At 35.1% G+C, this 13,700-nt stretch overlaps 1 protein-coding gene across 1 annotated transcript in view; it reads right to left on the reverse strand.

Moving 5' to 3' along the window:
- The window catches only part of PPP1R3A (protein phosphatase 1 regulatory subunit 3A), a 38,062-nt gene extending 28,886 nt beyond the window's left edge, over positions 1 to 9,176 (reverse strand). The window contains exon 1 of the mRNA XM_008538677.2: positions 7,946 to 9,176. Coding sequence (XP_008536899.1) covers positions 7,946 to 8,733 — 788 coding nt within the window. The 5' untranslated portion in view covers positions 8,734 to 9,176. The remainder of the gene's footprint in view (positions 1 to 7,945) is intronic.
- Between the last annotated feature and the right edge of the window lie 4,524 nt (positions 9,177 to 13,700).

Genomic DNA, 13,700 nt, shown 5'->3' on the forward strand with positions numbered 1-13,700 from the left:
TGAGAATCAGAACAAACTAATGACAAGATTAAAGACAGAACAATGTGAATGGCCACGTAAAGACAGAATTTCCTGATGGAATATATTACCTAAGGACACAAAATCCCAAGAGATGATCAAGAAGAGAATATACAATCACATGGCTTGGGCAGTTTTCAGACTAATTCTATCAGAAAGCAAAGGATAGAGTTAAAAGGTCTCTTCCACAATACAACTCAATGAAAATTGTTCGGAAATCAAAGCTATATTAACCTTGGAAACAAATATAGTTTTATTTACACTAAACATGATAGTCTCATACATCTACCTAAGATTATATGTGAAGATTTTTTTTTTCTGCCTCACCTGGCTGTGAAAAATCTGTGCAATTTTTCTATTGGCAAATACTCAAAAGATTTAAGTTGTAACAATATATTATAAAATTATTTATATAAACATTAGTCCTCCAAAGGAGATATTAACAAAATGTGAGAATTTTGCCTGGTTTCATTCCATATACGGCTTATGAAGCTGAAATTTACCTGAGCAATTCAGTGGGAACTGTAATTGTGTGAAGACATCCACAGTAATTTTTAAGAATGAAGATCACCCTGGGATTTCTCTTATAGATTTAGAGTCAAAAGGTTAGGGTTGTATCATGGCTTAATTCTGTAAAACAAGCCAGAATACCACCAGTGTTAAATGGATGATAAAATCTGTTTCACTTAATTAGAAAAAGTAGGTATTATTTGGCATGCTTTATAAATATAAATTTAGGGATACTTTGATCTTTTTTACTACTGCAAATTTTAAAAGAGGAAAATAAAATTCAAATCCACATATATGCATAGGACAATCATTATCTTATGATGTTAGAATTCTATTTCTAATTGTGACTTGAACAGCACTGATGTACAACATAGACAGACAATTTCCAGAGTAACACAAGGGGGAGGAAATAGTAAAATTTCCTAAGTCAGGTTGTTTAATGTACAATTGGTCTCTGTCACTAAACAATGCTGTATGACAGTCCAATTTAACAATTTATTTCTATTTGTCATATCTTTAAACAGCAGGATGGTAAGAGTAAGGCTTCAAAACCAGTTATTATTTATATAATAGATAATAACTCTACCATGCCAATTACCCGAAGAAAGTTATTAGGGGAGCAGAATAAAAATCTTAAAAGATTTGAGAGATATGTCCTGAGGAACTTTTTCTTTTTTGTATAGTGGTAGAGTCCAGAGAATGCTTTAAAACAAAGGAATGACCAAAATGCAGTGGTGTACAATATATTTTCTTAGAGGAAAAGAATTATATAAAATTCAATTTCATGTTCTATTCATAGGAATACAGGGATGATAAGGTGAAATTGTGTGCAGCCAACTTATTTAGTCCAAAAGAACCATCTTAAGAACTACCTTCAGAAAAAATAGGCTGCAGTTCATTAAAAAAAAAATACCAAAACATAGCGTCCAACTTATGAACAGGTGATATTCCAAAATTGCTTGTAACCCAGAAGTTGCTGGAATTTGGAAACTGTTTTTTCCCATAGAAGCAATGCCATGAATATTAGTTTCCCTGGTTAATGCCCAAAAGGTTATTGAACCCGTCACATAATTAATTTTGAAACTATTTGTATTAGGCTGGGTCCTGGTAGCAGGAATGATAATGAGGGAAAAAAGCATTCCTCCGTTAATCTTTGGCATAGCACTAGCCATATACAAGATTTTAAAATGTGGAATTTATCACCAATGCCATGGGGAGTATCTAGAAAGTGTCAACAACTGGGATAGATGCTTCTATATGTTAGCTCACATGTTTCTCATAGCAACTCTGTCAAGGGGAAAGTATTATCCCTATTTCACACTTGAATAAAATGGATACAGATTATAACTGAAGTTCACACAGTTAGTGATTAGTTAGGAGGAAAGCACAAATCTGCCCTACTTTAGAGCTGATGCTATTTCCATTGAGCCTTGTTGTTTCTGGAATCCACTTCCCCACTCCCCCCTAAATACGCACAAACACACTCCAGACCTCGAGTCCTCATGCTTCTAAGGAGCCCTTAACACAACTCTGTACTCAAATCTGCCTTGTACACCATAGTGCTCTCAGCCCTAAAAGTATCCATTTCTGTTGTCTCAGCACAAAGTCAAAGCTCCATTGTACAACTGATCTTAGTCAGGTGTAAGATAGAGATAACCCATGCCATCCTAAGGTGTCTGCATTTAAGAAGAAGTTACACATATATATACTTTGTATTTTATACATATGTATATTATATACCTGCTATATATAAAAATGTATTTATATGTATTATATGTACGTGCATACATATATAAATAAATTTCAGGCACAGTTTCAAAGTGAAGTGTCAGGGTACAGAGGATCTTTGAAGTTCGACAGGGCACTGGGCAATGAAGCCCATCTCAGAAATCTGCCCCTGAGGTCACTTCCCTTACATTATTCCTGTTAGGGTCTCGAGGTAAAAACTTCAAAGAGGGACAAGAGTCACAGTCAGCAGAATTTAAAAAAGATGAAAAACTAAGTGTCTCGATTCACAATACTTTTATTGCCCAAAGCTTTATCGGCTCAGAGTTCTTGGGCCCGGCTCCCTTTCTATAGCTTCAGGTGTGGAAGTTAGGCTCCTAAAGATCCCAGAAGATCCACATGAGGCATGGCATCCACAGTGATTCCCTTAACGTAGACCTTGAGAGAAACCCTGACTGATGAGACCCTCCTGTTCCTCTTCTCTCAGAAAAGGTTCAAAACTACTCTAGGGCAAGTCTAGGCTTAGAGGAGCATGGATTTTCACAAAACCAGGAAGCCAAGAAGCCCTGGTAGAATTCCAGGGAAACTCTAAGCTAGTTGGCTCCTTGCTGCCAACTAGCTGGCAGCTTCCAAACAGTCTCCTTGACAAGTCCAGTGCAGCTGTGTTTTATGTTTCCACACGGCCTTGCCAGAGGTCCCTCCCTTAAACAGACCCAGCTTCCACAATTAGTACAGACTCAAAACAAGTTAGTTATAGAATGCATTAAGTCTTAAAGGCCTCATGGGGCTATTTACACCTCTTGGACTATTTCCAGGATCCCAGATTATACTGTAAATGTAAATGAAGAAAGTTTCACAATCCAATGGCTCTGACGGGAACACGCAACATGACCATATCTTATGCCCCATTTTCCAATGCTTTTCTTGGCCCCATTTTAACAATTTTACCACCCTGAAAGATAAACTCTCTGTAATCTTAAAATCATGCTTTAGAAGGTATTTCTCTCTTTCCCATTTTTGAATATGGCTGGTTCTATTCCTTGTACAAAAACTGAAGACTGATCAGTCTTCTCCTTTGGCATTAAAAATCTTTCAGGAATTTATTTGCATTCACCTGGCCAAGTTATAAATACCATCCAACACCTATATCATGCCATTTCTTTGCTTAAAATAATAAATTGGTTTCACTTAATAAAATGAAAAATGAGATGAAGTCAGTCTGGGTACCCAACAGTTGAGAACATACATTTTAGCAGCTGGGGGTGAGGGGAGATGCTGAGAGGCTCACTCTCCTGGCCAGCACACAAGATCAGTTATAGATCACATGTTGGAGAAAAGCTGAAATGTAATATAAATAATTCTCCTTTCATTTTTTATCCACGGCTTCCATTTTGTACTCAAGGAATCTGAGCTTGGTTTTGGTGTTTCCTTTCTCCCCCTCTCTGCTCTCAGCCCCTGTGAGGCATTTTCCCTTGTGGCCTCTCCTCATTTTCCAAGAGTCATGTTTCCAGCCATGTTTCTCCATTGGATACTGGTCCTAACAACACAGTCCCTGACACACAGGCCCTTGGTAAACACTTGAATGAGTTTTGGAACCTGAACAAGAACACCTAAGATGTCTGGAGAGGTAATGCAAGTCCAAGAATCAGGAAATTAGTCAGCTGAGCAAGATTTGATAATGATGATGGCAATTGTAGTTGGCTTTTGATGACTACTTTATATATGCCCTATACTTTACCAGAACTTTTAAAAATATAATCTCATTTTACTTTAATTTAATCATCACAACATCAGGCATAATTACTCCTATTTTATAGATGAATAAACTGAGGCTTTGAGAAGTAAAGTAGTATATCCACAGCCACATAGCTATTAAGTCTATATTTTATACTGGGATTAATACACATGACTGTTCAATGACAAAATTAATGCCTTTTTTACTCCTTCTGATCGGGTCCTCCATTTTTTAATCTATGAAATGTGGAAATTTGAACAGTTACTAAGAGCTCTTCCAGCTTTAAGATGTTCCAGATAGGAGGTGACACACATCTCAAGATAATTTACAACTCAATTAGTTTTGCTTATTGATTAAAATACTATAAGAGACAAAGAAATCGCTCTCCAAAGCTGAAAATTTGGGAACTGTAAAAGGAAAGAGGAGGGGGACTTTTGTGCAGGTTGAACCTTTCTGGGGTTTTTCAGATCCACCTAAAGGTAAAGTTAGTCTCGTCTTTTTATATCAGGTATCATTTATTGATAACTTACTATGTGTCCGACACTGCGCCAAAAGTTTATATGTATTATCTATGGAATTCTCAAATAACCCTTAGGAGATAGTACTATTGTTATTCCCAATTAACAGAGGAGGAAACCAAGTTTAACTTGCCCAAGGTCACACAGCTAATATGTGGTGGAGCTTGGACTCAAACTCAGATATGTTTAACTCTGAAGCCCGTAATTTTAACTTTGAGGTTATACTGCTTCTGCAGGCAACTTTAGCTTATTTAACTATGTCCATTTAATGTAATTTATATCAATGCATATATTTCTTTTGGTCAGTTATTTTGAAATAAAGCCTGTGGAACGTAGATCAGAAATCTGCTTAGTAAGCTAGTACATGCACCAGTAACACATATGTGGTGACACTTATCAAGTATCTCATGATGCATGCCTTTCAGTGCAATTAAATACCTTTGGGTCACTCTCAGTCACATGCTTATGAGTTATAAACTCTGCTTTCCTCTCCCTCTAGATATCTCTTTCTATCCAAAGTGGGTAGATTAACAAGCATCAAAAATGAAATGGACAACCACATCAATGTGGAGATTTGCAAACCCTGACCTGAAAAAAATCTCCATAGAGAAAATATCGTGCCCAGGGTGACTGACATCACAGAAATCCTACCTCACTAAATGTGTTCCCACAGATCTCTCTGTATTTATTAGAGGGGATTATCGACACTTTCAGAAGATACACTCTCCAGGACTCTGATGGTAAATTAACTTTGGTATTAAGAAGAATTCAAGTTAGATGATATTGTCTACATTAGGACAGACTTCTTTTCATTTTAACTCTGACATATTACACACTCTTATTAATCCACATGCATGCTTGGAGCAAAAATTCACAAACATTTCTGTTCTGTATTTATCTTCTGAAAGAGATGACTTCCAAATTAGGCTACATAGGAAGGGTGGAAATGCTCAGAAAAGACCCATTTAGATTCTATAACTCTTTGGAGGAAGGAGGATATTTTAGAAGGTATAAGTTTTTTGATCAAATAAGTATTAATTCATTTTTATTTTAGCCAAGTACACGTTTGGTAAAATAACACTAATAAGGTGTGCTATTTTTCCCTACCCAAATTCTTCACAATGAAATCCAACTGCAATATTCATTTAGAAATTTGATAATGCTCTCTTGTGTGAGTTTTAGGAATATTTGAAACCCCATTGCATATAAATTCTATCATGGAAAAGCTGTATAAATATTCTATTATGGCACATGCTGTTCTAAGGATCTGTCAGGATTTCCTTTATACACTCCATTTTGAGTGCTATATAAATCAGATGTAAAAATTCATGTTGGACTGAAACTAAGCACAAAAGGCCTCCTCCAGAGGCGACCGGTTTTTTCAAAATGTGGTTTGAATTATGTTGGTCATTTTTAAGTTATAGAAGTACAGAAAATGTATTTGTGGTTTTGAAGGAGAGAGATTTTTTTCCATTTTTATAACTCATTAGGAAACTTTACAGGCCTTTAGACCATTTTGTGGTTTAGTTCTTCTCAGGTTTTTCCCCAAAGCAATATTAAAACTTGAATGGTGTCCGCTATGAGTCCAATGATGACTGTTCTGAATACAAATGTGTGTTTGGATACATGTGGTTATACATATCTTAGACTAGGACGAGTTCGAATAATATCATGACTGGGGTAGAAGATTGGGCCTATCAGTTGCCCATTTTTGTTCTTGGTGTCAAGTTTGGTCTATCTAAGGAATGCCCTATCTATACCATAGTTCAGCATGTATTGCTTGTCATTTTAACACTGCATCTTTAACTCACAAAAAATTCTCTGAGTTAAACACTGCTTCTTTTATTAACTCAGACAGTAAGTTTGTGCCTTTTCTAAATTTTGCTTTTCTCTAACATAGAGAGCAATTTGCTGCATGTTTATTAGATATTCACTGATGATGATCTTATTTGTAAAGTATTTAATATGTATATGTTTATGTATATAAATTAGATGGTTAAGTAGAATTGAACTTATTTTCTGTATAGCTAATATGTTGCTAAGTAATTTCGTAAATATCTAAATTATTTTAGCACATGTAGAGATTATGATATTATCTCTCTTAATAGCATGAGTTAAAATCTGAGAAAGTTTTATTTAGACTAAGAAAGTTGGTGTAATTCACAAAGTTGAGCAAGTCAATCTTTCACATGACTTTAAAGGATGATGAAAACAGAAATATTTCATACAATTGAATTGCTTCCACTTATGTAATATTTTGTTAATGCATTAGAATAACACATTTAGTAGTTATTTATTGCCATACAATAGGTCAAGGTATTAAAGCATAAGGAGTTTAAAAATTTCCCAGTGTCACTCTTTATATTTTCATTTATTTCAACTTAGAATCTGGATGTGTTGAATCCTAATACACTATTTCTAGTGCAGTAACTAGAATCTTTGAGTCTAGCTGCAGTTAGAATGGACCTCCCAGAAGATAACAAAACATTTACCTATGGCTCGTGGAGCAACGTGGACTTTCCCATTGGGACACTCTGAGAAGCAGGAGGCGTCTCTCTCCTCCTGGATGTTTTATCTACTAAGCTAGTGTCATGGAAATTAGCCATCTCTGCAATAGAGAGAGCTGAATACCAGTTTTCTTTGTTTTTCATATTAACCAGAGAGCAAGGTTACTAATGAGGGTTCACATCCCAAATCTCTAATCTATAAAGCTGAATATCCTTATTTTTATTTGGGTCATTTTTTTTCATTCTGCTCCATTTACTTTTACTAAATTATCCTACTTTGTGTTCCATAATGTTACATTTGGTTATAATTATAAAGTTTTATGTGTAATTCATACATCACTTATATACATACGTCTTTCTTTCTCTTACTTTATAATTAGAGTCACAGCTCTTATGATTTAGCTTAACATGTATCACTCCAAACATCCCTGTATGACTCACTCAATCAGTCACTAAGAAGTTTCTTGCAGCTTTTGGGGGAAGTGTATAAATTTCTGAACACTGGGTACATATTGAAACACAGTTTGATGGTAATCAGAAATGTTTTGAAATACAGTATACACATTTAAAAAACACTGAAAATAAATATACTTTAAATGACAAAATAAATAGTTTTACATGTGAACAATATAGATTCCGTGGTTTGAACTTAAGCAATTGATAACTCATTAGGCAAGCAATATACACATTGCACTCCCCCCTCCATCTACTAAATTATACCCATATTTTTCCTCACATTTGGAGGGCTGATCACACACTGCTATTACCTGAATAGCATTGACCTTGTTAAAGCCTAGCTCCATTGTTTAATATATAACAAGCAATATATTTTTCAACAGAATGGCTATTATTTCTTACAACATGTGAAATAAAGAATGACATAAAAAAACCTTAAGGTTATGAAGAGTAAAGAATGTAAGATATATGCTCACCTTGATTTTACCTTTAAGCAGCCTTTTATTTGTTTATTAGAAACTTCTTCCCGTTGTTTTACAGGCTCTGGCTCTTGTTCTTTCTTTTGACAAACCAATATATAATTTGTGCCATTATTATTTGACCAAAATGTACCAACAGAAGTTTCATAACGTATACAAAACTCAACTTTACTGCCATCTTTTTGATAAGGAGGAACCAATGAAATCTTAAAGGAGAACTGGTCAGTTTCACCGTCACATGAATTCGGGATATATTCTGCTAAAATGTCATAATATGTCTGCCAGTCATCCAAGGACATTCTCACATATACCAACTTCTCAAAAGAAATATTCAAAACTCGAATAACGCCCTTCACACTTGTAGACCCAGGGGGATACTCAGTTGACTCCAGTATCGCTTTCTGTACTTGAAGCTGTTGCATGAGATCTTCTTTTGAAGAAGGCAATTCAAATTTTGGAGATAAAACATATTCTTCTGTGTGGAAAATGTCCTTCCTTAAGTCAAAATTGGTTGAAACACTCGGTAAATCCCAGCAATCGAATTCTTTGACAGACACAAGATTGAATCCAAAGGTGTCAGCAAATGAAACTCTTCTCGCACCTGGAGGTGGAGAGTCCAGGTACATATCTTCAGAAGATTCAGAACCTCGTCTACTAGGTTGAGGGGAGAAACCAGGTTTGAAGGTAGCTTTAACTTCTTCATCTTCAGAAAGAGAATCAGATAAATTAGGAACTTCTAAAAAGTTATCTTTGCTAATCTGACTAGGTTCTTCAGAAGGCTCCATTGGGCTCTCTGATATCAAATAAGGGAGAACTGTACAACTAGTAGAGGCTGATATTTGAGATGCTGAAGCTTAAAATAAGTATAATGTTACAGTTGACATTGCAAAAACGAGTCAGCTCTATAAATAGGTTCGATGGCGTGTAAACTATGCTAGGCTGCTTCCAAAGGCCTTTAATATGATAGCATCCATGTTACTCTCCCCAGTATGTTTCAGATTTAACTCTCAGCTTTTAAAGTTGCATATGTTTATGAACTGAGTTCCAGAGACATTTTAAATCTTTGACTTTTTTTGCCATGTTAGAAAATATGAAGCTTTAAAATAAAAATATTTTAACCAGTTGATATTAAAAATAAAAACTTGGAACATTTATTTTGAAAGAAAATAAAAGTAGTATCATAATACTAAATATATAGTTTTAGCTAAATCAATCCATTGGAGCAGGCAAGGGCAGACAGGAGAGGATAAGAACATTTATAGAGCTAGAAAGATCCAGTGTCTCATGATAATGATAGCTACCACTTATCGGGGACTTATAAGGTAAAATGTCAACTATAATAGGGTTATATTGTGCTGGGAGTTCTGAGGCAGGAACACGATTTAGATGGAGAAGGTATCATTTGAAATAAACCGTGAAGGGTAGATAAGACATAGACATGCAGGGTTGGAATGAGGTGGATTTTCCAGGTGGAAGAAATAGCCTGAGCTAAAGCCTAGAACAAATGATTAGGCAAATCTGTAATTTTAAATATTAGCAAGTTTCTTTTAATTAAGCACTGGGAAAACACACGCAAGTAATGTGTTATTGACTTGAAAATATAAGTGGGCAAAGGTAAGCCTAGGCCTGGAATAGGATATTTATGCAGAATAAAATGTCCATCTTTGGCAAATTGCCATTTTATGCCACAAGGCAGAAGTTAAGACTATGACATCTTGGGGTTCAATGTGAATTTTAAAATGTGAGCAGCCTGTTTAGACTCTCATGTATTTTTTGTGTTAGTGTTAACCCACTTTGAGGATGGCAATTAGATTAAAATCTATAAAAATTTCAAACTTTCCTGTGCTTTAACTCAGAAATGCTCCAGCTAGAAATTTTCCCTATTGGTGTGGGATAAGTATGTAATGATAAATGTAGACATATGTTCGTAACAGAACTTCTTATTTTAAAAATTCTAAAAACTATCTAAATATCCACCAACAGGAAACTGTATAAATAATGTTACAGCCATATAATATAATGTTTTGCAGTCATTAAGAAGGACAAAGTAGTACTTTATGGGTCGATATGGAAAGATAACCAAGATAAGTTGCTAAGTGAAAAAAACCAAGTATGCACAGTTATGTGCACAGAAAATTCCCAGAAAGACACAAAAGAAACTGTTAGCAGTGATTATCTCTAACCACAGAGGTTGAGGGCTGTAGGGGGAAAAGGGACTCATTCATCTCACTTTATAGTCTTCTGTACTGTTTGAAATAACCATGAGCAAGGTTTTCTTTTAATATATCTTCAACTCAAATTAAATTAAATTAAGTGAGAGGCGATTAATATTTTGTTAGACAACCCAATCGCACAATTTCTTTAAAATGACAGGTTCATAAATATGTTATATTGGATAACTTGAATTGCATAAGATAGTGAGTTGAAAAATTATTGAACAAAATTAGAAATGAGTAGTGTCTGGGATAAGGAGATGAAATTATTTAGGCTTTAACTCATCCACATAGCTAGAATATGTGGTGACCACATGGATTGTTCAAGAATGGGAAATGGCTGTGGGAATGGCTATTCCTTGCAAACTTGATGATCATGAGCCATAAGTAGTCATATTCTAAGGTACCTAAAATATGTCATTAGGTATTCAAGGAAATTAGTAGAAAAGTACTTCATAGAATTAGTAAATAATCCATATAGTCATGTAATTCATAGAATAATGAACATTTACAGATATAATAATGTACTAAATTAACTGGCCAGGGGTTACAAGGAAAGGCATGGAGATAAAGACTCCTGGGTCTGTATTCTGCCTCTGTTAGTTTGGTGGTTTTCAGAATGTTGCTCAAATTTTCTAAACCTCAGTTTCCTTAATCGTTAAAATGCAATGTTAAGAATTAAATGAGATGCTTGTTAAATTTCTAGCACAAAACCTATGGCAATAGTAGCAATCATTATTTTTATTTCTATATATGTTTATGAAAGGCTGATTTCTAAGAGACATCAATAGACAGATAGATAGATAGATAGATAGCTGGACAGCTTAGATACATACATAGACAGACGGATAGATGGATGGATGATGGATGGATAGACAGATGGAAAGACAGGTAGATAGATGATAGACAGACATACTATACAGAATCCACATATATAATATTAAGTAATGATTTTTGTTTTTTTCAAAGACTACAATATGTGACAGCTTTACAAGACATAAAATAGCTCTATATTAGAAAATGGTGCTGTTATTTGAGCTAAACTTTTTCCATAATTTGTCTTTTTACAACAGAGCCCTACTCCTTTGATTTGCAGTAACCACTGCCTGTCTTTTGGAGTTTATAACCTTTGCATAATTGTAGACAGTTGACATATTCCCCCTTAGTCACCACTTAGTTAAAGAAGAGTAATTTCATCTTTTTAATCTCTTCTCACATGTCAATCCTCTGGCGCTTATTATCACTTTGTTACACTTCTATGAACTCTCCCCGGCTTGCCTATATTACTCTGTTAATAAGCTGCCCAAGGATGAATGCAATACCACAGATCAAGTGTCTCTGGAGCATGTAAAGAAGCCCTATCAGTTTTAGCCTTGTGACTTTGTGTTTGTATGCAGTTAAGATTCACATTGCTTTGCTTCTTCTCCACATCATAGATGAGATCAACATCCCATGTTCTCAGATCCACTACTGCCTCAATTTTCATGTGACTTTTAACACACTCTTCCTCTGCTGCTTAGGTATACTGTTTTTAGCAGAGTTAGAGCTTTTTTACAAACTGCAGTTCAAGTTTTCAAACTACATTCCACATTTTTGTATTAATCAAAGGTTCTCAAAGATACTGTTAACATAAAGATTGTATCACTTAGAATTCTAGTAAATAGGAAATAGATGGCATACTCAAAATAAGATAATGCCAGGAGATCTTATGTACAAGAGTCTATTTATAAAGTGGAAATTCAGAAAAGCCACAAGGGCCAGTGCAGTAAACTGGGGGCCAGTTGCATCAGAGCTGTTATCATTCCTCAAGGGATGAAGGAAGAGTGTGATCACCAGAACTGAAAGCAAAGAGTGTCATAAAGTGTTTACTGGTTGGAGATGATCAGTGATCTTTGGTCAAGGGACACAGCCAACTGAAGATGACCTTGCCAGGAGTGATCTGGTCGCAAAAATACACTGAATCCGCTCTTCTTTTCTATGATGTCCTACCAGGGCTACCCATTGTCCAGAGGCTATGGGGACTATTACAGTTCATTCAGGCCAGTCTCCTGGAGCAGAGATCAAGGGTGGAGAAGGGTGCAAACAGTGGCAAGTGGATTTGGAGGAACAAACAAAAGATATCAGAGATTAAAAGTTTAGTATTTGCTTATATTTGTGTTCTTATGCACTATATTTAAGGATATATTATTTAAAATATGTATGTGTTCCTCTTTCTTCATACATATTCCATCTCAATGCTGACTGAGTTTTTATTACCTGGTCTTTTATTGTCACAGCAATAAAAGTTCAAATATCTAAGATCTGTAAGTCCGATCTAGTAGAAGTCACACATAAGAAATATTGAGTTTATCCACAGATAGCTAAGAAAGAAACAATCTCTCTTGAGATAAATTATAACTTTGTGTTTGTTTCCCTTGTTAGCATAGGTCTTTGTCTGAAACCCAAACTCAAGAAATATTTTGTCAAAAGAGAACCTGGAACAGTGATTCTTAACTGGGGATACATGTCAAAATCACCAGGAGACAAGTTCAAACTACACAGGCTTGGTTGTACTATCAGATCCATTGAATACAAGCTTCCAGGATGATGATGCTCTCCCAATGATTCTGGTACAAAGATTGGTTAGGATGCATGATCTACCAGTCTACTGGCCATAGAATCAGGGGCTTATGTTCTAGTTAGAAAGAATTATAGTTATCATTCCTTTTTGATATGGAGGCTACAAAATACTTTCACAAAAACATGACATAAAAATTTAATAGAGTTATAGAATGGCAGAACTTTCAGGCACTTAGCAATCATCTAGGTTAGTTCTTTCATTTTCACATGAGAAAACTGAAATTCAGAACATGAAGGCCCCCATGATTTAGCAACAGAGCTGGGACTTGAACTCAGATCTGTCTTGCTTTCAGTCCTGTATTCTCCATGTTATACAATATATATACGTTAACTTTTAGCTTTAGAATTCATAATGAAAAAATTAATCATTCTTTGAAAATAGTCATTAAAATTCATTTGTTCTAGATTTAGTTTAGTTTTTTAATCAATTAACTTTTGTGAACTCTCTTTTTTCCATTTGATGAAAGATCTCCAGAGGTGTCCAGATAATTTTCTTTGTGACAGAGTCTCCCAACCTTTTTAACCTATGCCCCCTTTGGTAAATATAATATTTTACACTGTCCTTTCTCTCCCTCAGAGACTCCGCTATACTCCTATTTGGGAATTACTGGTCTACATTAGAAAAATGAATAATGTGATTTCTTTAGAACTAGCATCGATACTTCGTATTTAAAAGACTATTAGTTGAAGGACACCAGTTCAAACATAGTTTGAGACACAGATTTGTTCATCAGACACGAATTATCAGAAAAAAACCTCTGAAAATGTTCACATCTACCAATAGAGCATACACAGAGAAGTCAGTGGAGAATGCAAACTTTGCCAGATGAAGGCAAATTTTTAAAGGGATTTCTCATTTATTCCACGGAGAAATGAATGATTCAGTTGGGTAATTGATCGTGTTATAGCAGAAAAGTTTG

This window comes from Equus przewalskii, chromosome 4, assembly GCF_037783145.1.
Source record: "Equus przewalskii isolate Varuska chromosome 4, EquPr2, whole genome shotgun sequence".
Lineage (NCBI taxonomy): Eukaryota > Metazoa > Chordata > Mammalia > Perissodactyla > Equidae > Equus > Equus przewalskii.